The sequence below is a fragment of the Lepisma saccharinum genome, chromosome 25, assembly GCF_977018435.1.
Source record: "Lepisma saccharinum chromosome 25, izLepSacc3.1, whole genome shotgun sequence".
NCBI classification, from domain to species: domain Eukaryota; kingdom Metazoa; phylum Arthropoda; class Insecta; order Zygentoma; family Lepismatidae; genus Lepisma; species Lepisma saccharinum.
This window is the reverse complement of record NC_139253.1, coordinates 35,367,195-35,394,470: the sequence shown is the minus strand read 5'-3', so window position 1 is coordinate 35,394,470 and position 27,276 is coordinate 35,367,195. Positions and strand designations below refer to the sequence as shown.

Genomic DNA, 27,276 nt, shown 5'->3' with positions numbered 1-27,276 from the left:
CCGATTTGAAACGGCTATATACTATTTATTTATCAAAACAGGAACTTGGAATGGCTTTTAAAATACACAGCTATACATTAATTTTTACACAAAAAATGTTCATAAGTGCTCAATGTGACCCCATTTGGATGCTCGGCATATGTCCATACGGTAGGAGAATTCATCTGGAGTCACTACTGCCGTGATCCGATTTTGCAGTTCATCCAGAGTAGTCGGAAGTGGAGACACAGAAACAGTGCCAACGTCGAATACTTTGAGCGGTAGGAGGTTCAACACCATACGGTCGCCGAAATTCACGTTGCACTGTTGTAACAGATTCACACACTTCAAAGCGCAGTACACAGAAAGCTTTTCGTTTGCGACGTCACCATCTTGCTTAAATCTGATGCAAGCGCGGGGAGAGCACGCTACTGCTACCTGCCAGCAATCATGTGAAACTCACGAAGATCCTCTTCCTAGCAGTACATTGTTCGATGTGTTTTAGCGAACGGTTACTGAGTTAAATGGCTTCGAAATCGGATGATTATTTTTAAAACACTGTGTATGCTTAGAATCGGGAGCATAATTAGGTCTCTACTATGGAGGCAGAACTCAAGGGGTGGTTTTTAAGCTAGCATGTTCCGTTACTATATAATTTTTAAAATCGCTAAGTAGGGGTTGAAGAGCAAAATGAAGGTGAACTCATAATGAAGGTATATTTATCATCAAATCAGATATAATATAAGTAAAACAGCACAAATAATATTGGACCTGTACCGGTAATGCGTTACATCAATTTGTTAGATAACAGTAGAAACATGAAACAATAAATTCCAACAATGAAGAAGACTTCATAAATTTAAAGTGTGCTAGCGACAATGAAATGTTTAGTTGCTGGGCAACGGTTATTCAGACTAATTAATATCTGTAAAGAGTGTAATTGCGTGGTTTTCATTTTTGATTCTGAAAAACCTCAGTGGTTCTCAATACTAGAAATTGGAGAAAGGCGAGGCAAGAGAAAACTGAGATAGTGAGAAAGAATGCAGGTATTAATGTGCTACTTAATAAAACTAACACAGCCAGCTGGACTTGACAACAAGAAGATATGGAAGAATTTTTGAGCAATGAGATTGTCAATTTCAAAAAGCATTGTTGGGAAACAGCATTCAGGAGCCATTTCCTTATTTAGAAATTACTTTACGAACATTCTTGCCAACCGCAGTGAACAACAGTTCGGCCGAGCACTCTTTCTCACTCCTTAAGAAACTTGAGAATCATTAACGATCATCTATCTCGCAAGATCTACTGACAAGTCTTGCTATCCTTTCCGTGAATTCTAACATAAACAAGCAACTATACAGGAAAGATGTGGTCGACGAAGGAAACATTCGTAGCCTGACCAGTACTTGGTGAGTTCAATATGCATGTATTATTACTACTTCTATTATTATTTATTATTATTAATGTAGTTAGTTGGTTCTACAGTATATTCATTTTGGAAATAAGGCGTCCAAAATGTTCTCTTCTGCCTAGGGGCGCCAAGTACAGGGTGGCACACGATATGATCCCCCATTTGTTTTTTTATTTTTTTCGGATCCGAGATGAGGAATCACACGCCATGTGTGTCAACAGCAGTTGCAGTAGTCATTGGAAAAGTCGCGTGATAAAATGTGAAGCGTAATTCATGATGCTGTCGCTAGGGTCTAGAGAAGACAACATGACAGGCAAAGGAAGACTTGTGATGGAACAGCAATCAGCAATTGTGCTATTTTTTGCTGAAACAAAAAGCATTGTTGTGACTCAGAGGCGTTTTCGTGCACATTTCCATACTCGGTGGGCCCCCTATAAAACGATCCACAAACTGCATGAAAAGTTTCGAATGGAAGGAACAGTATTGGAATCGAAGCATGATCGTCCGAATCCTGTGTGTTCGCCTGAGAATATTGAAGCTGTTCGAGTTGCTATACCGGTGAATCCCGGCAAATCTGATAGAAAAGCAGAAATACAACTAGGGATATCAAGATGCTCTGTTCAACAGATTCTTAAAAATGATCTCCACATGTATCCGTACAAGATTACCGTGGTGCAAAAACTCACAAATGAACACAAACAGCAGAGAATGGCCTTCGTTCATTGAGCTGAGGATAACAACGCAACACTGTTGAGGCACAGTTTCATTTGGATGGTGTGGTTAACAAACAAAATGTGCCGTTTTGGGCAACTGAGATTCCACGAGTCTTTCATGAAAAAGTTAGCGAAGCTTGCAGTGTAATTAGGGAACTCATTTCTCGTAGGGTAACTGATAACATTGGTTAGAAATAACAACGATGGTCATATTGAGCATGTATTGCAGTAGTACATTTTTTCAAAGTGTAACCTTTTATGTGATATGTATTTCACTGAAAGCTTCTTTATAATATAGTTTCCATCCAAGAACAAAATGGGGGATCATACCGTGCACCACCCTGTAGATACATTTCTTCCTGCTTAGAATCGGATAGTTCACTCTATATACTTTTTATTTTTATTATGTTATCCCTTTTAGAGTTCTTGAAATTTCAAAGTCCAATTTACACGGGGTGAATAAAGTGAAGGGTCATTCCCCATTTGCCATTTATTAATGTTACATTCAATTTAAACGGTTATGATAAAGATTGAAAAGAGCCTGCAGTTTCTCACTACCAGTAGTGAGGTGTCAATACAGTCAAACTTTGTCTACCCTAAAATTGCATAATTATTTCAACTTTGTAATAAATGAAAAATAAATATTTAATGGTTGTAATCGCACACAAGAACAACTCAATTGCGCCATGTTTGACCCTAGATTCTCAATTATCCCGAAGCCATTGAGTTGCCGTTCCTTTCACACTCAGCTTCAAGAAGTCTGAATGCAACTGCGTAGCCATTCAGCCGATCTGCGATGTCGGACGAGGCTAATGAAGCAGAAAGAGTTTCGAATCGGTCTTCGCACATCTAAAACAAGCCTACTGGGTGCTTATTACCTTCTATTCCTTGTATTTTTCCCCCTGGAATTCAGATTTTGTGTGTCGTGTTGATTAATGAGTTGAGTGTTTGTTGTGAGTTTCGCGTGATATTTGTTAACAATTTCTCATCCTTTATTAGGAGCAAATATGTTTAAAATTTGCGATGAAAAAGGTTAATAATCTCTCTCCACTGACATGCACACAGAAAACTATACTCTGTCCCTGGAATCTTTGGAGCGAGCAAACGAAAACACGTCTCTGCGCAAGTAGTGACTCGAGAGGGCTCGACCAATGAACAAGTTCCGAGGAACGGGATTATGTGGAGAGGGAAAAGGGACTGCAGTCTTCAGCGTTTGCAGCAGCGTGTGCTGCTTCGCTTCGCCCACTAGTTTTCTTCCATTTATGCGCGGCCTTGCTCCAAAGATTCCCTGGATAGAATATATATACCCTGTCTCTGGAATCTGTTAAGGCCGCGCATAAGGGAAGAGGAGAAATCGAGTTGACAGAACAAATCAGTGAGCGCTGTTGTAAAACGGCTGGTAGCTGCACTTACTTCCCCTCTCACGAGTTCATTGGTCGAGCATCCTCGATTCTTATTATCGTTCGTTCGCTCTAGATATTCCCGGCACAAGGTATAAATGTGCATCAAATGATTTGATGCACCACTGATTGATGCACTAAAGTGTGCTTTCTGGCTTTTGCCAAGAATCAGTTTACAGTTTGATGCATTTTTGTACATAATTTGTAAAGGTAACGCCAAAGTTAATCATGTGATGCAAGCGAGTATTGGCGTTTCTTTATGCACTTTCATGCATCTCTCTCGATGGTGCACTTAAACATTTGGTATGAGTTATATACTTTATGCATTTTTTGTTTCAGCTCATGCATTTACTTTTCTGTGTGTAGAAAGTTACATTATATGAGTACATTGCCGTCACACAGAGCTTACTTACATTTTTCTACTTTTTCAATTTTTGTTACTACGTAAACATCAACATTTCGATGGAAGCATTAAAAGAACATCTATAACGTCCGAGATATTACTAGATTAGTCACGTAAATCCTCAAATAGACGTTCGAAAATCGCAATGTCGTCTGCATATAGAACTGTCGTTATGCATTAATTCTCTGTTTCAATCTCGTGAGCGTGCGTGCATATTATCGCTATATTATTGGACAGGACGTTTGTTTCAACAGGAAAATATTCGAGAATATTATATTTTTCTACAGTTACGACTACCCTACAGCCTAGACAAGCTTCTCTGGTAATACACTTACTCCCCACGTTCAGAGAAATCGAATTTCGAGCGGATACGGAAACACAAGTTCTCCCTCGTCGTAATTTCCATATTCTGATGTGGGCCGAGTTAACAAAAATGCCAGAGGAGAATTTTCCTCGTAGTCCGTCGCTGCTCCAGAAACGTGGAATGCAGTTTCCACAGCAACGTGCACAAAACGACTGTGATGAAAATAAGATTTCAGTCCAGGAATTCACATTTCTGCTCTCCCACCTGCTCTGTTCACCACGTTATGAGAGACAAGTGATACGGCGGCCGCCTGTGAAAATTAATACTGGCATTACCACACCGTATTAAGTAAATAACTCTGAATCCAATTATAAGTTTAATTAAGAAGTGCAATTCTGATTACACGAACGGGATTAATAGAGGCGATAATTAAATTTGTTAATAAAAATGGCAGACATTAGTAAAAGAATGTAAGTGAAATACTGTGACGTTGTTGTGATATATAGAAAAACAGTATTATCAAAAAATTTGAAAAATGAATTATACCATGTATACAGACAGGCTAACTGGGACTGAACTTTTGGTTTAAAGTGGAAACCGGACAATTCAACAGGGGTCCCAGACTGGACAATGTATTCTTTGTGAGTGCCCCGACATAAATTTCATTATATCATCACTCATCCTCATCTTCAAGAAAAGTTCAAAGTCTCCGGTGTATGTAGTCTGTAGATTCCTAGGTCAAAATCTCCAGTGGTTGAAGTTGGTAGATTCTGAGATAAAAGTCTCCAGTGTCCGTACTCGGTAGGTTTCTAGGTCGAAGTCTCTACTGTATTTAGTCAGTAGATTCCAAGAAAAAGTGTCCAGTGTATGCAGTCGGTAGATTCCTAGATTAAAAGTTTCCAGTGTATGTAGTCGGTAGATTCCTAGATCAAAGTCTCCAGTGTATGTAGTTTGTAGATTCCGAGATAAGTTTGCAGTGTATCTAGTCGATATATTCCTAGCTCAAATTATTTGATTTACAGTCAGAAAATTTCAAGGTCAAAGTTTCCAGCGTGGGTGGTCTGTAATTCACAGGTCAAAGTTTCCAGCGTGCGTAGTCGGTAGTTTCACAGGTCGAAGTTTCCAGCGTGCGTAGTCGGTAGATTCACAGGTCGAAGTTTCCAGCGTGCGTAGTCGGTAGATTCACAGGTCGAAGTTTCCAGCGTGCGTAGTCGGTAGATTCACAGGTCGAAGTTTCCAGCGTGCGTAGTCGGTAGATTCACAGGTCGAAGTTTCCAGCGTGCGTAGTCGGTAGATTCACAGGTCAAAGTTTCCAGCGTGCGTAGTCGGTAGATTCACAGGTCAAAGTTTCCAGCGTGCGTAGTCGGTAGATTCACAGGTCAAAGTTTCCAGCGTGCGTAGTCGGTAGATTCACAGGTCAAAGTTTCCAGCGTGCGTAGTCGGTAGATTCACAGGTCGAAGTTTCCAGCGTGCGTAGTCGGTAGATTCACAGGTCGAAGTTTCCAGCGTGCGTAGTCGGTAGATTCACAGGTCGAAGTCTCCAGCGTGCGTAGTCGGCAGATTCACAGGTCGAAGTCTCCAGCGTGCGTAGTCGGCAGATTCACAGGTCGAAGTCTCCAGCGTGCGTAGTCGGCAGATTCCAAGGTCAAAGTCTCCAGCGTGCGTAGTCGGCAGATTCCAAGGTCAAAGTCTCCAGCGTGCGTAGTCGGCAGATTCCAAGGTCAAAGTCTCCAGCGTGCGTAGTCGGCAGATTCCAAGGTCAAAGTCTCCAGCGTGCGTAGTCGGCAGATTCCAAGGTCAAAGTCTCCAGCGTGCGTAGTCGGCAGATTCCAAGGTCAAAGTCTCCAGCGTGCGTAGTCGGCAGATTCCAAGGTCAAAGTCTCCAGCGTGCGTAGTCGGCAGATTCCAAGGTCAAAGTCTCCAGCGTGCGTAGTCGGCAGATTCCAAGGTCAAAGTCTCCAGCGTGCGTAGTCGGCAGATTCCAAGGTCAAAGTCTCCAGCGTGCGTAGTCGGCAGATTCCAAGGTCAAAGTCTCCAGCGTGCGTAGTCGGCAGATTCCAAGGTCAAAGTCTCCAGCGTGCGTAGTCTGTAGATTCCGAGGTGAAATGATTTGATATACACAGTCAGCAGAGTTATAGCTCAATACCTTCAGTGTATATAATCGGTATATTCCTAGGTCAAAGTCGCTAGTGCTCGTAGTCCGTTGATTTCTAGGCTAATGCTTCTTGAGCATGTATTCTGTAATTTCGTAGCTCGAATCTTCTAGTGCATGTAATCCGTAGGTTCATATCTAAAAGATTCCAGCCCATTTGGTTCGTAGATTCCGAGCCTGAAGCTTCTAGAACATGCAGTCCGTAGGTTTCTAGCCTGAAGTCTCTAGTGCAGGTAGTTCGTAGATGCTTCTTGAGCCTGTATTCAGTAGATTCGAAGATTCTAGTACATTTATATAGTCGATTCGTAGTTCGAAGCTTTTAGGGCATCAAATTCGTAGATTCGTAGCTCGAAGCTTCTAGTGCATGTTGTCAGTCGATTCGTAGCCAGATGCTTTTTGAGCATGTAGTCCGTAGATTCGTAGCTCGAAGCTTCTAGCGCATGTACTCCGCAGTTTCTTAGCTCAAAGTCTCTAGTGCATGTAGTCTGAAGAGTCGTAACTCAAACATTTTAGTGTAAAGTCCTAAGGTAAGGCACATTTGACTGCAAACAATATAAACAACAGGAAGCAAGATGAGATGGAGAATTGTAGATGTCTTCGCCATACTACTTGCAAACCATTTACACCGTAATTCTAGATGGAAAGATGAATCAACTTGGAACACAGAGTTACGGACTTCTCTGAAGACATTCAAATGTCAACCTGTCTTCCACGTAGTACACATGAGCTGCATTTTTGCACGTAATCAAGATTCTGCCGCCTGCACCCCACATCCAGTAAAATCCTCTACAAGGCTTGTGTCGTTCATGTTTGTTTCCGGTTGCCACTTCTTTTACCTTATCACCATTCATTCCCATCGTCACGATTAGTCAAAAGTGGCAGACAAGCTTAGAATATAAGCCTGAGAGATCTATTCTCTAGAGATTGGAATCTTCAAACGAATTTTACCACTGAAAAAGTGCCCAAAGGATTGGCAGCGAACCCTCGGATTTGAGACACGCACATTGATACTAATGAGTAGTTAATGTGTACCCCTGCCTGGTTCCATAAACATTCTGCGCGCAATTTGTAATAAATACAGCTGCTTTATCGTTCTATTGGCAAGCATGGTAACTGTTCTTTGATGGTCATTTCGCATTGATAATGGCCATCCAATTAGTTGCAAATCCCCTAGTCGCTCGCTGCTACATGTGGTCGCCATAATTTTTTTTCACCTGACATGCCGTTCGGATTTCGGTACCAAAGCGGCCGTAATGTTAACTGCGCAATAAATGATGTTTGTCAGTCGCAATATCCAAATATTAGAGTTGTCACACCGCATTATAGCCGACTGGTAAATTATTGCTAGATTTTAGCGTGATGGAGGGGCATTGACACGAGATCAAATTCCAGACTCCAACGCATTTCGCAAATTTAGCCTGATGCAAAGGCCCGTGAAAAATGAGCAAGTTTAGTTTTCCCGTCTCCCTCTCACAAAGCTTCCAAATGATGAACATCCAGCCCACTTCCCGCAACTTCCGAACTGAAAAATTGATGGAAGATGAATTGCTATACCTGATATAGTGCAGTTGGAAGAACTTGAGGAATTGCCGTTGTGATGAAAGTTGGGTTTCTATCAACGTTTCGGAATCCAATTACGGTTCATTCCACAAAATATGATAGATAATGTTGATAATACAAGGTGTCCCGAACGAATAGCCTGATTCTGGATTGTTATTACTTTTCATTGATGTCACTGATGTCTTGTTTAGTGTAGCAGGTGAAGTTGCGTGCGCTTTGCGTTTTTATGATCGATTAGTTTATTTAACATTGCATCTATGATACTTTTGGCTAATCGCGAAGATGAGGATGAATGATGAAAGGGACACTGGCAAATAACACCGATGCGTAGGATGTAATTCGAAACCGGGATCCCTCGGGTCGTCCGTTGGAACATACTTATAAAAGTATTAATAACTTGTGATAAAACAAGTCTCCCTGAATTCTGAACATAATAGAAACAAAATACTAATCAAGGGGTTCTGGGTTCGATACCCGAAGGAGGTAGATAGTGGTTCGGATCCCACTTTAAACTGTAGATTACCCTTTCTGTGCACTGGACATAAAACAAACAAACTCAAACCAAACAAAATACTAATCTGTCAACATCATTTAGAATGTGGCATTATCCATGATTTGGCGAGTGCCATTCCAGGCTAACTAATTGTGTTTTTATTTTGCATATACTTCGTTATGGGGGTTGATGAAGACTTAACATATATCAGTGCATCGGCATATGTGACCATTTTGAAACCGTCAAAGTATACGAGGAAAAAAGTATCTTATCTGAAACCCTTACCTTGAAAGGGATGTAAAGGACCCCTTGAGAACGTCTAAAAGTATCAAGGTTGTAAAAGAAACTGCACAGGACATACACAATACATTAAAAAGGCAAGGGCAAACTGAAAACGTCCTCAGTAACAGTGTAAGAAGCCAGTTCTTCGCAAAAGGTAAAAACATTTGTTAAATCACTATCACCATCTCTCAACATGGACGATAAACAGTTGGAAAGGTTAAGATTCTGAGGAAAGTAAAATCAGAACTCGTGGATTTCTTAGTTTCATTTTTAAAGGCGTTATATGAAGAATGTGGAAATGAAATGCGGTACATGTCTAACAAAGTGCAATGATTAGTGCAAAATGGTCATGGATTAGAGCAGGAGGCCGCAAAATATCAAGTTGGGGGAAGAAGCTTCACCCTCTTCCGTCACTCATTTGAAATGGAGATGAGAATCGCTGGCCTTTCGCGGGGGCCGAGTCTCCTGGTGTAAACAGATGCCGAGCAAATACGCGGTCCTTCATTAAAGCAAGAGCAGGGCATGGCTAATGATTCTGTGTTAAGAGGCTCATTTCATATTGCAGCGCTGAAGGAACAAGGTTTCGCAAGAGGTCCCATTACTGCGAAGGGGCTTAAGGAGCCTTAATACGGCTGCTTTGTTATTTCTTCTCGGAGCAACCCTTTCGCTCTTGTCTGACGTTACACGTGCCACACGCTGCTTCCTCTGTGTAACCCATCCAGGACGTTACGAGGAAAGACAAATGTGTTTGATCTTTACTGAAATGAAGGCGAAACCCGTGTAAAGTAATTAACGTAACGGAGTTGCTTAACTCAAGGACGTTCGAAAGGAGGGTGTTCAATCCACAAAATACGCTCTAAATAATACTGATTATAAAGCAGGATATATTTCAATATTCTAACCATGAAACAGTTTAGGCTTCCATTACAACTTAATTTTTGCTGTGCTATGTATGGCCAAAAAATGGTCTGCGGAATACACTCACGTAAGCACTAGTTTGATACCTGTATACAGTGGTCAGCGTAACCCTCTACCAAGAGAGATGTCCCAGGTTCGAACCTGGGTAAGGATTGGCTATATCACTGCCATTCACTATTCATCCTCTTCGTCGCGATTTAACCACAATATCAACAAGAGACTTGAAATAAAGGAAATCGAAAGAAAGAAAGGAAGGAAGCGAGTAGCATGTATACCAAAGTTAGGTACGGGATTCTTAACCGATTGTACTCCCTCCAGAAAGGAGTCAATTTTTTTTAATCAACAGATTTCAATTCTTTACGTAACATAAAATTGGTTTTAACGTGCGGATATCACAGAGATATTTGATTCGAAACTATCGCCTGCTTAAGTGAAGAAACTCCTTTTCCGGACTACTTGCACTAATTCTTTTCGTCAAAATTCCGTTCATTAGACACCCATTAAAACGAACACATGTAACGTAAGAAAGACGCCAATAATAACGTAAACGTCAAATTGCTAACATAATCGAACCCCACACACCAAACACCTAACAACGCCAAATTAGTATATCCATAACTATCAAACTACTAACACCATAGAACCTAACACCCCTAACCTAACAGTGCCTCCCCGATGGCGCAGTGGTAGCGTCGTTGCCTTGTAATTAAGGAGTTCCGGGTTCGATTCCCGGTGGAGACATATTGTGGTTCGGATCCCAATTTAAACTGTAGGTCCAGTCCCGATTGGCCTTACGGGGACTTAAAACTCCAAATCAATCAATCAACACTAACCTAACAAAATGTCAAATTAGTATCCTCATGTAAAATTACTAATACAATAGAATCCAAATTAATATCAACATGTCAAATTGCTAACGGCATTAAATCTAACACGTTTAACCTAACAACATGAAATTACTATCGCCATGATCCTAAAACAAAAAAAGTAAAAAAAAAAGTGCTCCCCTGTGCTTTGTAGCACGCCATGAAGGCGTGTAGGGGGTGTGGAGTTAGGGCCCCACACATTCTTGATCACGGCCGAAGGTGGGGGTGATGTGATCAGCACCATGCCCCTGGCCGCCTTTACCCCGCAGAGTCTACTCCAGGTACCCACTTTATACGACGCTGGGTGGGCGCCGGAGCCGCTTCAACCTCCTAATGAAAATATATAACTTGAGAAACTATGTACTTTACGTGGTTGCACGGGCGAAATGCGTTAAGTACCTTACGAATCACATGCCACAAACACTAAGAACCCACAGGGTGTCTTTCAGCCATATGACATGCACCAAAATATCGTCTCTGTTTTAGTCCACAGACGTCACACCAGGATTTCGAACTTTTAATACCCGATACTTCCAATACCCCTCTAGAATAGAAGCCACAAACATAACTACTTTTCAACGTTCTTTCACATACATTTCCAATTCTTCCGTAATTTATGACTTTCAAAACCAATAATATCAATGCATAAAACATAATTCCACAAATTTAGTTCATATCACAGGGAGTTGGTGACTATGAAAATGACGTAACACCAGTGCCGGATCTACAAAGGCCAAAACCCAGAAGTGTGGAGACAAGTAAGCCTTTAGGGAGCCCTCAGCCATTGACACAGTAGAGGGTTCGTATATGCGTAAAAAATAAACTTAGTTACTCAGGGGTACAGAAACGAATACAATATATAGGTAAAGTTAAAGATCCCTGTGCATATAGCACCATGTGATGAAGGCACATTTAGGGTATCTGGGGGTAGAACCCCACATATTTTCGATGTCAGACATATTTGAGATGTGATGTCATCAGCACCACGCTGCGGCAGCCTTTAACCCCCCCCCACCCCCCCGGGTACCATTTGATTTGAGGTTGGATGGACGGTGACAAAGCCGGAAAAATTCCGGGTTTCCCGCGTTGCAGCAAGACTAGAATCAAACCAGGATAGAATTTCACGAGAAATACAGTGAGTAAAGTTTCTTCAACCTATCATTAATCAGGAAAAAGTTATGACTTCATGATTGTAACAAATGTATCATTTTCACAGTTGTCAGAAAACAGTATCATATATACACATCACACATATCACATCACCCCTTCCCATTTAAATATTTTGAGTCGAATTCAATACGGTTCTAACCTGTTTCTATCATGACGAATTGTACCCAGCCTAACTCCCTCATTATTTATAGGGTGTGTTAAGTAACTTTTGAATCACCCTCTAGGTCCTTATTTGCGGCTATGTCAACATGAGATCAAGAATTACATACACACACATTTACATTATATATGCATGCACACACACACACACACACACACACACACACACACACACACACACACACACACACACACACACACACACACACACACACACACACACACACACACACACACATTATATATATATATATATATATATATAGACCTATGTAGGGGGTGTAAAGTTAGGTAGGTAGGTAGATGTGATAATTTGCGGGGGCCCAAGATTTGTAAATCTGGTACTGCCGTAACATAGTACTATCAAAACTCATTACTCCAATGTAATACATCTCCGCGAGCTAAAAACAAAAAGAAGTTCATATGGAACAATCTTATTATATTATTATAATATATATATATATGTGTGTGTGTGTGTGTGTGCATGCATATATAATGTAAATGTGTGTGTATGTAATTCTTGATCTCATGTTGACATAGTCGCAAATAAGGAATTAGAGGGTGATATATATCTTATTATAATTTAAAGGAAATAGATTTCTAGCGGAGGTATGCAGGTTTAATGGCACCCCAGTGGCAGTTACTATTATTGTCATTTCAAAACTATTCCCAAGTCACTTCATGCTGAATAGCCAACCACCAGGGGCCTCACGATGCGTAGTTGATATCATTGTCGCCTTGTGATCAAGGGGATCTCCGGTTCTACTCCAGGATGACACACATTGCACAGTAGTTGTTCGATCCAACTTTAAAGTGCAGATCCTCTTCACACTTCACGAATGTAATGAAATAATGTCCCTAAGACGTTAATTAAAAACAAGCTTATGCAGCACTTTTTAAAAAGAGTATCTTACGAAATTGCACACTAACATTAATAATCTAATCTTAGTTCTTGAGACGAACTCCGTGGCAAAATGGTTAGCACAGCGCGCTAGAACGCCACGAGTCCCGGGTTCGAATTCCGGCCTGGACATGTTAATCTCCGTTCATCAATTTCATAATATCATCACTCATTCTCATCTTACCGATTAGCCAAAAGTCGCAGAAAAGCGAGTAAAATAAATCAAATCAATCAATCATATTTCTTGAGAAAATTACCACTAAACATACCTGTAATTCATTTAACAAAAATAAATAATACTTAAGTTTCGAACATCTGAAATCATAGGTACTTACTGGGTTATAATATGAGAAATATTCCTCCTGGTAAGAGCAGATGGTTGTTCTTACACACACTATTGATATCTTCAAACCCGTCCCAACATCTGTTTCCATGAAAACCAAATACAGTAAGGAAAATGAAGCATTGTTTCGAAAATGTCCATGGATGCAGGAACGAGGCAAAATCCGAATATCATGATTTACAACAAACTAGAAAAACATATTTCATTTAATTGTTTCGAAAATGTTTAATTCTAGCTCAACAAATATAATTTTTGATAAGTATTGCATGCATTTTAAGTTCATTCTATGGTCAGGTAGGATAATCGGTAAAGGTGGAATCGAATCGCTGTCCTTTTCTAATACAATGCATAATTCCTTCATTATGACGTGGCAGAGTTAGTGTACTTTGTAGAGAACCAGTGCTCTATATAATTTACAAACTACAAATTAAAAATTGGTTTTCAATGTACAATCAAGAATAATTTCTTAAAATTAATATTACACTCTGTCTCTGTAATCTGTAGATCAAGGGTGCGCATAACGGTAGAGAACGGGAGAAAGCGAGTGGGCTGAGAAAAGCAGTGCGCGCTACTGCAAACGGCTAGTAGCTTCTGGCACAGCAATTGCATGCAATTCCATATCCTTTCGCGAATTCATTGTCGAGTCCTCTAGAGTGACTACTTGTGTAGGCATGAAAATTCACTAATCCCTCATACAGCGAAATTTTAAACAAAACGAACTTGGTGATCGAGTGTACCACCGCTCCCCCTGCCACAAGGGGTGAAGTGAAGCCTTCACCGACGTACAACAGATCTGCCATCTGTTAACAACTCACAACCGCGATAGCATGTTATTAGCATCATCATGATACGATAGTTGGCACAACATGAAACCACTCGTAGCTTCCCTACAACCCAACTCTGTATGCAAAAAACAGAAAGTGTCAATACAAGTATGAACCAAAACTGCACTTACCTGACAACTGTTGTAGTATTCAGAGCTGTTGTTGCCGTGATAAGTAGGTGGTGCTCGAAACCTAGCACTTTCTAGAATGGCTTCGTCTCCCATGACTGATGTTGACGGCATGTCCACAAACACGTACTTCCCTGCAGAAACGGAAATATTCCATTATCAGTAAATGATGCACCAGCAACACTGCGTCGCTTGAAAATTAGTGTAGAAACGCATTGGGGATTTTTTTTTTTAATATCTAGATAATGACATGACATCCAGTGCTCACCTTTATTCAAGTTGAACTACGAGACCAATAATGTACAAGGACAAAACTTTTTTTCACTTCTGCGAATATCTCTCTCACTATATTTTTCGAAGAACATCTTATATATTATCATATGTTGAAGTTTCACTATTAGTACAAAAATCTTCATATTAATGAAAATACAAAATATGCATTTTAAATAGTTCAATATTAATTAGAAGTAAGTGTGTGTATATGTCAAAATGAACTAACTTATTGACTGAATGAGAAATACCAAAAGAAAATAGTCCTTACATTGTGGTTTTATTTTAAAATAACACTACTATTTCCATTTCGTTCCAGACACTCTTTCACTAAGGTAGGAATTTGAGCCACCCCTTTCCGGATCCGATCTTTAAGTTCACTGAGGGTGCGTAAGGGTAGGCTGGAAGGCTATTCCCTTCAATTACTCCCAAGAAAAATAATCAGACGCGGACAGATCCGGTGTTCTGGTGGGCCAAGGAATATCCCTGTTATTTTTGTAATACGCTTTTACAACGAATGCGCTCGGTACCCCGTTCTGCGACTTCATCATAGCAAAATGGTAAAGCAGACTCTGCAAGATGGCGGTAGACACGTGTTATCTATGACGCAACAACTAGCTACATTCAGTGTTGCAAAATCGCCCAATACATTGTCGCACCTCGTATAATAGCAACGGAAGGGAAGAAATAACATGGTGGACGGCAAAAGCGAGACATTTTTAAAAAAATAAAAGGCAAGCCACATTTGGAGCTTTCTTGAACTTTGCTTTGGAACTAAAGCCTCGATTTGAAGAGTGAATGTGGACAATTGAACGGAAACAGGAGTCGAGCTGACAAAATGAAGGTTGCATATCTGATAGAGTCGAAGGGGAAGAGACGAGTATGGAGCAGTTGGAGCGAAAAGCGAGAAAGAATCGACGTCATTTTTGCCACATTCTTTTCCCGGAACCTTCATTTTACACGTCGTTTATCCCCGGCAGCGTAATCCCAACCTCACTCTTACCTCTCCAAGTAGTTCCTGGGGACAATTTTATTGCTCTCTCGCGACGAGAAGGTAACAATAAAACGATGCGAGTGAAAGTTTTATTACCTGTATTGTTGCCGTAGGTGTGGTCCACGGAAGGCCCGGTGTAATCTATTTCTGTTGGGCCGCTGTTCATCGTCCAGTTCAGCCTGGCAACGGGAATGTTTCTCCACCCGCACCATCCATCCTCGAAAGTACATCGCGCTGCTGGGTACTTTTGGTCCAATTCAACTGGAAAAGAGAAAATTGAAGTAAGGAAGTATCGTAAAAGATCTGGCAAAAATATTTTATGGAAAAAGAATAACAATATCTTACCCACTTAAATATTAACTTTTCAGATTCAACTAATGTACATTATAACAACCCGTGGCGTAACAGTCCGTGAGATTCGGAGCCTACCATACCAGAGGTGGGAATTCATCCAACCAGTTACTGGGTGACGCGTGGTCAGCACGGCGAAACCTCAGTCGTTCTTGTAGGTTTCCATAACCGGGTTACGCTACTCCAACTTCCTCACGATGGTGGGTGGCCACCGGCCCCATACGCTGGCCGAAATTTCAGGAGAAAAGTTAGGGGTCTCCTTTATTGCACTAAGCGAGACCAACTCCGTGTTCTGACGTCACACTAAGAATGCCAACGTTGTTAGGTTTGGTTCCCTTAGCATAAACACACAGCAAATGTATTATTTATCCCAAGAAAACTAAACCAAATATGCCTAACCTAACAGGACGTGTTTTCTTGAGGTCCTAGCTGCGGGGTGCTCTACCTGACATTCGCGGAAATGGGTGTGTCATTGACCGTGTACCGAGCACGGATCGGACTCTTCTGTGCATCGAGATCTTTCCTCAAGACCCGACAAGAATCCTCCGGTGACAGTGTTAAACCGTCGAAATGTAACAAGCTTACGGCTTGGTGATACTGTCGATATTATTGTTGGCGGCGTCGAGGTAAACCCCGTTCCCCCAAAAGTAGACAGAAGCGAGTTAAGTGAAATACGTGATATCCTCAAGTCTCTCCAAAGTTCGAACGAGGCTATTATGAATGAAATCAAGGAAATGAAAGACACCGTCACCAAGCTGGTGGACAGAGTCACAAGCATGGAACAGGATATGGATAAGTTGGCAGACGAAGTGAGTGACTTACAGGGATATTGTAAGTTTTTAGAATGGCGTGTCGAGGACCAAGAGAACAGGTCGAGAAGGCAAAATCTCGTGTTTCATGGCATCGAGGAAGAAGATCGCGAATCGTATGCCACGACCGAGGCAAAAATCCGGGAACTGATCGAAGGAAAGCTCAAAGTGTCCCTCGGTGAGCTCGATCTCGATCGTGTGCATCGTCTAGGGAAGAAGCAAGGAAACAAGAACAGACCTGTGATATGCAAATTTCTGTCGGACAAAAAGAAAGAAGAAGTGTTACGCAACAGCAAAGAACTGAAAGGAAGCCGCGTGTATTTGGAGCAGGACTACTCTGCGAAGGTTCGAGAAGAACGGAAGAAGCTGCAGTACCACATAATCGAGGCCAGGAAACAAGGAAAGTATGCGTACCTGTAGTTTCGGTATCTGTTCATCGACGGGAGGCGTTACACACTCTGCGACCTGGAGAGTATGCAACCGGACGAAGTACCTGTCTCTCGTCAACGTGACAAAGGAATTCCACCTACCCCTTCCGCGCCTCCGTCGGATGCCGCGACGGCAGCTGGAGCAGCAGGAGGGCAGGGGCCGAAGCAACGTTCGCCATCCACATCCACCCTCTCCTCCCGTCGGGACCCGAGGGTAAGGAACAACAATAGGGAGAGAGGTCATTCCACCCAATGATGGACAGGCAGTCGGTCATCCCCAGAAAAAGGGAAAGAGCCGGTGAGTAAAGCATTATTTAATCTAGCATTTTAAAATACCCGAGGACTGCGTACGAAAATCAGGACTTTCTCTCAAAGCGTTTTTGCCAACAACTATGCTGCAGTGGCTGTAGTCGAAAGCTGGCTGGTACCTGGCATCAGGGACAGTGAACTGTTTGATGACAGATATGACGTAACTGGATGTTACCTGAAAATGAAAACCTTGGGAAAAAAGGATGGAGGGGGGGGGTTATTTTAGGAATACAAAACCAATTCAGATCAACCACCATAGAATTAGCTGACCTACCAATTGAATGTGTCCTCGGAAAAACTGTAATTAACGATATTATGTCTGTTTATATGCATAGTATATTTCCCACCCTTGTGTACTATTTCAATTTATGAAGCGTTTTATGAAGCGATTTATTCTGTATGTCTTCCCAGTTCACGCATACTCCTCGTAGGTGATTTTAACTTGCCAGAAGTAACAGGTTCTAATTATGTTTTCAGCAAAGGCTCGCAAAAATCTCTCCAACTTTATGTCTTACTATAATTTAAGTAGTGTAAATAATGTGTTAAACACCAACAACAAATCACTAGATTTAGTTCTGACTAACATCCAAAACGTGTCGGTCTGTAAAGAAACTGAAACGTTCGTACCGGAGGATGAACATCACCCCCAACTTAGCATCGAATTCTTTGTTTCGAAACATGTTAAAGCAAATAAAGAGAAAACAATTAGCATGCGTAATTTCCAAAAAGCAAACTTTGAAGTAATGTACCGTGAAATTGCTACCATCAACTGGGAAGAAATATCCAATCAAAAGAATGTAAATGACGCGTTTGATATCTTTTACGAAAATCTTGGTAAAGTTTTCGAAGTCACCGTCCCGTACAGAAAGAAATCCATAACATCACGATATCCTAGTTGTTTCACCAGTGGCATAATTAAAAACATTAAAAGCAAATCCCACCACCATAAGAAATGGAAACGTGGAATTGGTAATACCAACTTTCATCGTGCACAGTTTGAAACTCTCCGCAAAATAACCAAAAGGCAAATTAAAAAAGCTTACAGGAATTACATATCAGAAACAGAAAATTATATAAAACTCGATTTTAGACACTTTTGGTCCTTCGTCCAAAATAAAGGAAGGAAAAATACGTCCATGCCCCTCAAATACAATGACTACACTAGACGATGACGAGGCAATTGCGAACGCCTTCGTCCAGCATTTCCTTTCCACCTATAAGAGCACGCCCGCGAATTACGACTGCAATTTAATAGAAGACCACGAAAAGATAGACGTAGGTGAAGCATTTGTACTAAACGCAGTCAGTATTGGTGATGTTGAAAAGGCAATAAAAAAGTTAAAACCAAATAAATCCTGTGGCCCTGATGGCATTCCGCCCTACGTGTTAAAAGGTTGTGCAAGCTTATTAGCCCTACCCTTAATGAAAATATTCAATCTTTCCCTAGCTACGTTTGTGGGCCTCCCCGATGGCGCAGTGGTAGCGTCGTCGCCTTGTAATCAAGGGGTCCCGGGTTCGATTCCCGGTGGAGGCACATAGTGGTTCGGATCCAACTTTAAACTGTAGGTCCAGTCCCGATTAGCCTTACTGTGCATAAAGTGGATGTAAAACAACAAATCAATCCAATCCTAGCTACGTTTGTATTCCCCAGGAAATGGAAAACATCTACAGTGCGTCCCGTACCCCAAAATAGTGGCACCGGTAACATTGAAGAGCATAGGCCCATATCTTTATTGTCTGCGCCCGCAAAAGTTTTCGAAAGTATTATTTATCAAAGATTGTTGTCACACTTATCCCCAGTATTATCTGCAAACCAACACGGCTTCGTCCCGGGTAGATCCACTGTTACGAACCTATCCCTCCTAAGTCATTTCGTTGCAACTAATTTAGAAGAAAGAAAGCAAATAGATGTCATCTATACAGATATATCCAAAGCCACGATATTTTGTTGAGTAAACTCTCGTGTTACGACCTCTCCAAACCAGCACTAAATTTCTTTGCTTCTTATCTAAAAGACCGTAAGCAGAACATATCTTATAATGGAATTTTAACAGAAGAGTTCGCAGTTTTCTCAGGAGTCCCCCAGGGTTCGAATCTCGGACCTCTGTTGTTTTTTAATTCTAATCAATGACTTACCAAAGTACCTGTGTGACTCATTCAGACTCTTATACGCGGATAACTTAAAATTCGGTAGGACTACTTGTAATATTGATGACTGCAAATCCTTACAAAATGAAATCAATACAGTAACAAAATGGTGCGAAATAAATGATCTTAATCTGAACATAGAAAAATGCTGCACGATGACATACTCGCGCAACAGAAAGCAAATTGAATTCAATTACAAAATAAATAACACAAAAATTAAAAGGGTTAACGAGATGAGAGATCTAGGAGTTACATTTGATTCAAAACTTACATTTCCAACACATGTTGAAAGGATCGTAAATGAGGCACACAGGAACCTAGGGTACGCAATTAGAATGAGTAAAGAGTTTATGAACAAAGAAATAATGAAAATAATATTTAACGGTTTAGTCCGAAGCAAAGTAGAATATGCAGCAGAAATATGGGCTCCTCAGGACAGAAAGGACACGCATAAAATGGAAATGCTACAGTCTAAATTCGTAAGGTACGCAACTTATAAGGAAAGAAGCATATATTCCCGATACGAATAACACACTTCCCTCTGTAAACACCACAACCTGCCTTCTCTCAGCAAAAGAAGGAAGATGCAATTGCTCTGTTTCTTATACAAAATCATGAACAATAATATTCAAGTGCAACATCTTCTAGAACAAATACACATACGTGTTCCTATCTCCAAGACACGATCCAAAGGGGGCCTCTTTTACTGTAGTAACAGAAGATCGAACATCATAAATAAATCACCTATCAGAAGAATGTGTGAACTGTACAACAGATGTTCCGAAAGGGAACCAAAATTATTAGCCTATATTTCACATGCCTATTGGGACATTCAAAAAAGTTATTCAAGGAATGGAAGAATAAATGTCAACAATGTAAACATAAACGCAATATTTGTAAATATATATTTCTTTCGTAGTTTATACTCAATTACATATATGTACGTACTTTCTAGTGTGTCAATTATTTACAGGTCATTTATTACACACATAATTAATATATTTCTTTAATGGAAATAACTTCTATCCTTGATTTATACTGTGTTTATTTTATTTCCATATTTTATGTAATTTATAATATATTATATTAGTATCTTATATATATTGTACATGGTGGTAAAGATCTGAAATACTGATTGTAAAGATAAATACGTTGTGCATTGTACTTAATAATTGAAATCTTGTATTCATGGAGGCTATTTTTGTAGATAATAGTTAGATATCTTATTCCACTCTCTTCAATTAACATGTATTATTATAACTCGGTTTGTTAACTCTTGTATACACATATAATTTAGCGTTGACATGTTTTATGTTTATTTACATTTCTGCACAATAACATTTCTTATCAAACTGTAAATTTACAAACTCAAAGCAATAAATGTAGAACACTGTAATTGGGCATTCGCCTGTTGTGTTTAATAATAATAAATAAATAAATAAACTTATTAATTTAGCATGACAATGAAAGCATTCGCGGTGACGTCAGAACGCAAGGTTGCTCTCGTTGCGTTGTGCGATAAGGGAGACCCGAAAGGTTGTTACGCTTCCCCCAGCAGACACGAATATGCGTGCGCTCCGTAGCCGGGGACATCTAATGTATATTGCATTACAAAAAGATGTTTGATATGATACTAACACTGAACGACAGTGCAAAAAGCACAGTGGGGGGTTCACAGCGAAGAGACAAGCGACAAGCCACACGTGTCGCTTCGGTCTGAAAGCTCTCCCCATAAGATAATTATTGTTGCGTCCACTTTTATAATGTTGTAACAAAGGCCTTGATGCATAAAATAGGTTTCTCAAATCAAAGTAACTATCGCTTCGAAGAAAAGTAATCTTAATGAAACAAAAGCCTCGTAGGCAGGAGGTACAGGAACACATAAATCCTAATGGGTTCCGCTGCAGGAATGGAACATTTTTTCTCTCACAATTTAAATTCGGTCCAAGTTGCTTATTGTTTAATTGAAAAAGGTTCCTGGACCGAATTTAAACTGATCCGAAAAAGGTTCCTAGACTGTATTTAAATTGATCCAGAAAAAAGGTTCCTGGACCGTATTCAAATTGATCCGGAAAAAGGTTCCTGGACCGTATTCAAATTGAAATGGAAAAGGTTCCTGGACCGTATTCAAATTAATCCGAGAAAAAAGGTTCCTGGACCGTATTCAAATTGAACCGGAAAAGGTTCCTGGACCGTATTCAAATTAATCCGGGAAAAAGGTTCCTGGACCGTATTCAAATTGAACCAGAAAAATGTTCCTGGACCGTATTTAAATTGAACCGGAAAAAATGTTCCTGGTAAAGTAAAGGTAAAGTGTTCCCCTGTGCATAGCACCACGCCATGAAGGCGTATAGGGGGTGTGGGGGTAACGCCCCACACTTTCTTGATCCGGTCGTGAGTGGGGGTGATGTGATCAGCATCACGCCCCTGACCGCCTTTACAATCCAGGGTTTCCCCCAGGTACCCATGTTATTCGACGCTGGGTGGGCGCCGGAGCCGCTTCCATCGTTAGAAAAGTTCCCGGATTTGAACCGGCCGGGGATCGAACCCGGGACCTTTAACATGGTAGTCAGACGCGTTACCGACTGAGCCACCGCGGGACCGTATTTAAATTGAACCGGAAAAAGGTTCCTGGACCGTATTCAAATTGAACCGGAAAACGGTTCCTGGACCGTATTCAAATTGAACCGGAAAAGGTTCCTCGACCGTATTCAAATTAATCCAGAAAAAAAGGTTCCTGGACCGTATTCAAATTGATCCGGAAAAAATGTTCCTGGACCGTATTCAAATTGATCCGGAAAAAATGTTCCTGGACCGCATTTAAATTGAACCGGAAAAGGTTCCTGGACCGCATTTAAATTGAACCGGAAAAAGGTTCCTGGACCGCATTTATATTGAACCGGAAAAAGGTTCCTGGACCGCATTTAAATTGAACCGGAAAAAAGGTTCCTGGACCGCATTTAAATTGAACCGGAAAAAAGGTTCCTGGACCGAATTGAAATTGAACCGGAAAAAGGTTCCTGGACCGAATTGAAATTGAACCGGAAGAAAGGTTCCTGGACCGCATTTAAATTGAACCGGAAAAAAGGTTCCTGGACCGCATTTAAATTGAACCGGAAAAAAGGTTCCTGGACCGAATTGAAATTGAACCGGAAAAAAGGTTCCTGGACCGAATTGAAATTAAACCGGAAAAAAGGTTCCTGGACCGTATTTAAATTCATCCTGGAATAAAGGTTCCTGCACCGTATTTAAATTCATCCTGGAATAAAGGTTCTGGACCGCATTCAAATTGAGCCGGAAAAAAGGTTCCTCTACCATATTTAAATTCAGTCTGAAAAAAGGTTCTTTACAGTCCAGAACTTATATACCCTTGCTGATTTTTATCCCCTGGACCGGAATTGAATTTATTTAAAATTCCTGAACAACCCTGCTTGTAGGTCTAAAGGGCCACTAAAGACAATGATAAATGAACAGCACAACCCAACAAAAGCAAACACTGATTGTCCTGAATGTGATTTAAGTTAGTCAGAGTACCTAATACGTAACTTATTTATTTGTCCTTGAATTATCCTATGGTAGGGATTTTATCTATTTGTAATAAGACCAAGAAAGACAAACCAAAAGTGGTCCTTTAATCTAGCAGATTTGGGTATTTATATAGCTGACAGTGAAAGCTTAAATATATGTAATGCCGTTATTGGTATAGGTTTTAATCACAAAGCAGCATAAAACATGAGAATTCAATCGGAGGTTTGTTCTAACAAAATGCCTGAAGCGCTTTCTAACTCATGAAGCATCCCCAAAATACAATAAATCTTAACAAAGTAGCTGTACCTTTAACACAATTAATATTATAAAATTCAAATTAATATAAATTAATTTCTCTCCGAAATGGAACATAGATGAGCTGACTAATTGATTTAATTAGTTTTACAATTAATACAAAAGTCTTCCCATATTGTATGTATGTATACAGAAATTTACACGTTGAGTTTTCCGAAAAAAAAAAAAATCAACTGAACCCAGCCAATGTTCAAGCCAATAGCTTCCACTGCATAAGCAAGTCGTAGGTCAAGTCCTGGTCTGGATATATGTGTTCTTTTGTGAGTGTCCGTTCACCAGTTTCATCTGATCATCAAACATCGTCGCGATTAGCCAAAAGTGGCAGAAAAGCGACGTCGTCCGGTTTTTTCCCATCAAGTTTGTCAATCATGCAAGCTACGGATCTAGTATATGCAAATTTTGTTCTCTGAATATTAATTAATATGGTTGTTGATGACTGGCTTTCGAGCGCGTTGAGTGATTGGCTTACAGATCTCGCCAATAGGTTTGTGTCCTGGCCTGAACATGGGTGTTGTCTCGCAATTGTCCAGTAACCTGTCATCCTCATCATCGTGATTAATATAAATAGGACAAAAACCGACGTAAAATAAGAAATATAAAAATTAGAGCTGAGTCGATACCACTTTGAACCGATACAGATACTTGGAAATTGCAATAATTAAAATTGGTTCAAAATTTTAATCAATATTGGTATGTAAAATTCTTTTCCAATTATGTGCATTAATTTACCAAGAGATTTTGTTCAGAATATTGAGAAATTTCATGAGAATATGAAAATAGATAGTATGTAATCACACAATACATACAGTTTTTCGTGCAAAATGAAAATAAAGTTTGAATTTTGCACAATTTTCGGGATAATTAGAATCCGCGAAAGTGTCGCGCGGCATTTTTGTGGACTCCGTGAATGACCAAAATGCCGGAACAGTATCGGCTGGTATCGGTATATGAATTCCAACTGATACTTTCCGATACCGATACATCGGCATAGCCCTAATAAAAATACCATCATTGATGCTAAATGAAAGACTAGCTTCATTTGAGCTCATCGAATAATGCCCGTGCAAATATTATTGTGCGATAAATTCTTCTAATGTGACAACTTACTTAATTACTAGTGAATCTTAACCTATACTCGGTCCCGGGAATATCTGGAGCAAGCGAACGAAAACGAGTCCCCTGTAGGACTCGAGAGGGCTCGGCCAATACGCAGCATGGAGGGAAAAACGTGGCTGCAGCTTCCAGCAGTTTGCAGCAGCGCACACTGCTTTGTTCCGCCCGCGCGACCTTGCTCTCAGATTCCCGATACAGAATGAAGAGTCATTTAAACACAATACAGTATTAGCACAAACCTTTTTGCTGCCAAAAAGGAAATGTTCTGTGTAAATTAAAATGATTTGATTTTCATAACATGATAAGAGTCAGTTCCTTAATTTATCTTTTGTAGACGAGCGATCAGATTGTTCTAATAGCAGTTTTCTTTCGAGCATCTGAAAAATATTCCTTCAGTTTTTCAGCCAACGGTATATCCCTGTGTGCTAAACGTGGCCCCCTCTTACTTCAAACAAGATTCGAGCGTAGTTGATCCAATTTCTTCCAGGAGGGCAGGTCACAGCGGGGAAAAAAACACAGACGCTGTCTTTAATGTAAAGAAATGGAGCACAGGTCTTAAAAGCTCTCACATCCAAATGACAACTTCACTTAGAATTTCAAATTTCTCGTAGTACGAACCAATGTTGCCAGCTCTTGGATTTCAGTTCTGCACTCCTTTATTCGAAATCCAATATGCAAGAGATATTCCTCGTAAGGTCAGATTTTTTGGTCGGCATAACGCTTCGAAAACTTGCCTTTACGTCACACTTCAATAGTTGTTAGTGTAAAAGTACTCAGATTATGTCGTGATACTAAGTATCCTTTGAAACGACTGCAAGCTAGCAATTTACCCGTGGGTGTATGCCATGGAAGTAATAGAAAAAATTATCTATACAGTCATTCATTCGTAAATAAATAGAGAAGTGTAAAATTGAATAGGGTAGCTTAGGGTGAATCGGGTCACTTTTGAAATTCTCTCCCCCAACTCGAATCCAAACGAACTAAAGGAAATGTTTCGATCTGGCAGTGAAGTTTGGAGCTTGCAGTATGTGTTTAACGTAGAAGCTACCAAGAAGTAGTGTATTTGGAGCTGTCAAAAGTTACATATAATACTCGTGTTACATGAACGTACTCTTAGACTAGGAAAAGTGAGTTTTAAAAATGGCTCTTTGTATTTATTTGCTTTGTACTGTACCACATGCGATATTTTAAAGACCATTTGTGCATAACATGGTATTTAGTTGTCGTAGAAGAGATTATAAGATTTACCGCCATCTTTGTCGTTGATACAGTGTATCCAACTGATGAACAGAAAAATGTTGCACTTTTGTGCGAATAGGGGCACGAAAATCGGGTCAACACATTATATGCTCATTTGCACTGCGAGACTTCTAAATTAATGTATCCTACAGATGGGGATATATACAAAGAAATCGTTAACTTCGTGGAATGAGGAGGACACCCAGAAAGCAATTGAGGCATTTAGGGAAGTTAGGAACCAATGACATGCCGCAGAAATCTTTTGTGTTCCTTATTTCCATCTCCAAAGAAGTGTACAGGACAAATTCCTGAGAAAGAAAGGAGTAAGCTACTTTGAACATAGAGCAGAAGGATGAACTGGTATCGCAGTTACTCAAATTATGTTCGTGTGGTTTTTGCCTCGACCCCAGTAACTTTAGAAATGTTGCGTTCGAATTTGTGAAGTCGCTCGCACGCTCTCATCATCATCATCATGTTCAGATTGTGAAAACGTCAGTGATGAAGAAAACAAAACTTTTGGTGGGTCCTGTTATGTGGCGTACTAATGCAACAACCCAATTTCCTTGAAACTGTTTGATTGCGTACAGTGGCAAGAAAATCTAAAGATGGTTGGTTATCACAGGAAATGTGTGACTGCACAAGGGAGAATAAAGTTTATTTGTGGAAATTGTGCTAATAAAAGATAAGGTCCTACACCCTGAACATAAGGTTTTTAATGGAAATGAAAGACAAATAATACATATTTCAACGTTAGGTAACTGATCCGATTTACCAATACATGTGACTCGATTCACCCGAACTCTTAAGGGTGAATAGGGTCATGCAAACTTGAAGTTCAAATGCTACGGGCAGAAAAATAAGAGGAGTTAACAAATTATTAGTTACTGGAAATAATAGTTAAAGGATCGCTTTATTACCATATTCCCGATAATTTTAAATTTGAATGAAACTATAGGAAATATTTCCATTATTTGATTTTTTGACCCGATTCACCCTAAGTTACCCTAGTGAAAGAAAGGTTAACAGAGTTAGCCATTGTGCGAATCTGAGCATATTAAACAATTCACGCTTTAAAATTATTCAAGTTAACGTGCAAATTTAAAACCATTATTATAACGATAAGAATTGCATGGTCGCAAAATATGCCTCTAAACTAAAATTTAACTGAACTCTTGCGGTTTCAGCTGCGAATTTTTGCCATTGCCTCCAAACCATCTCACACGAAAATTCCAGAAAAAAATCGAAATCTTCTTGTATTGCAGCCAACCTGCACAGCACACTTGTTAGCATATAGTCAAGGGGTTTAGGATCGAATCCTTGATAAAGCATAGACCTTTTCATTGCTTCAGTTTTCTCACCTTGTATCGTATTTTGTATTTTTATTATCTTACGCCGCTTTTATGACACTTTTGACTAATCGCGACGACGAGAATGAGTGGCGATGGGAGACTGTAAAAATAACGAAACCTTAATGTAAAGCGTAATCCGCAAAGAAAGAATAAACCTAATTTTAAATTCCACGCAAGTCCTTTCATTTGAGTAGAAAAGAGACTAATTCTGAATTCCAGTTTTGCTGAATTCAATAACCATTATTGTTGTCTGTCGTAACAATGGCCTCATTGCATCTCATTCTCTCGTACCACAAAGCCCAATACACTGCAGAGAATTTCGAAACAAATCAGGAAGTTGATTGAACATAATTCACTCTGACGTCATTGTTTCCTCTTTTTTGAGAACAGTGTTGTTCTCGGAACTCACGAGATAAA

At 40.1% G+C, this 27,276-nt stretch overlaps 1 protein-coding gene across 1 annotated transcript in view; it reads right to left on the bottom strand.

The window, feature by feature from the left end:
• Positions 1-27,276, bottom strand: part of Alk (Anaplastic lymphoma kinase) — a 714,232-nt gene that overhangs the window by 244,446 nt on the left and 442,510 nt on the right. The window contains exons 7-8 of the mRNA XM_083111550.1: positions 15,367-15,531; positions 14,010-14,140 (exon numbers count right to left, since the gene is read on the bottom strand). Coding sequence (XP_082967676.1) covers positions 14,010-14,140; positions 15,367-15,531 — 296 coding nt within the window. The remainder of the gene's footprint in view (positions 1-14,009; positions 14,141-15,366; positions 15,532-27,276) is intronic.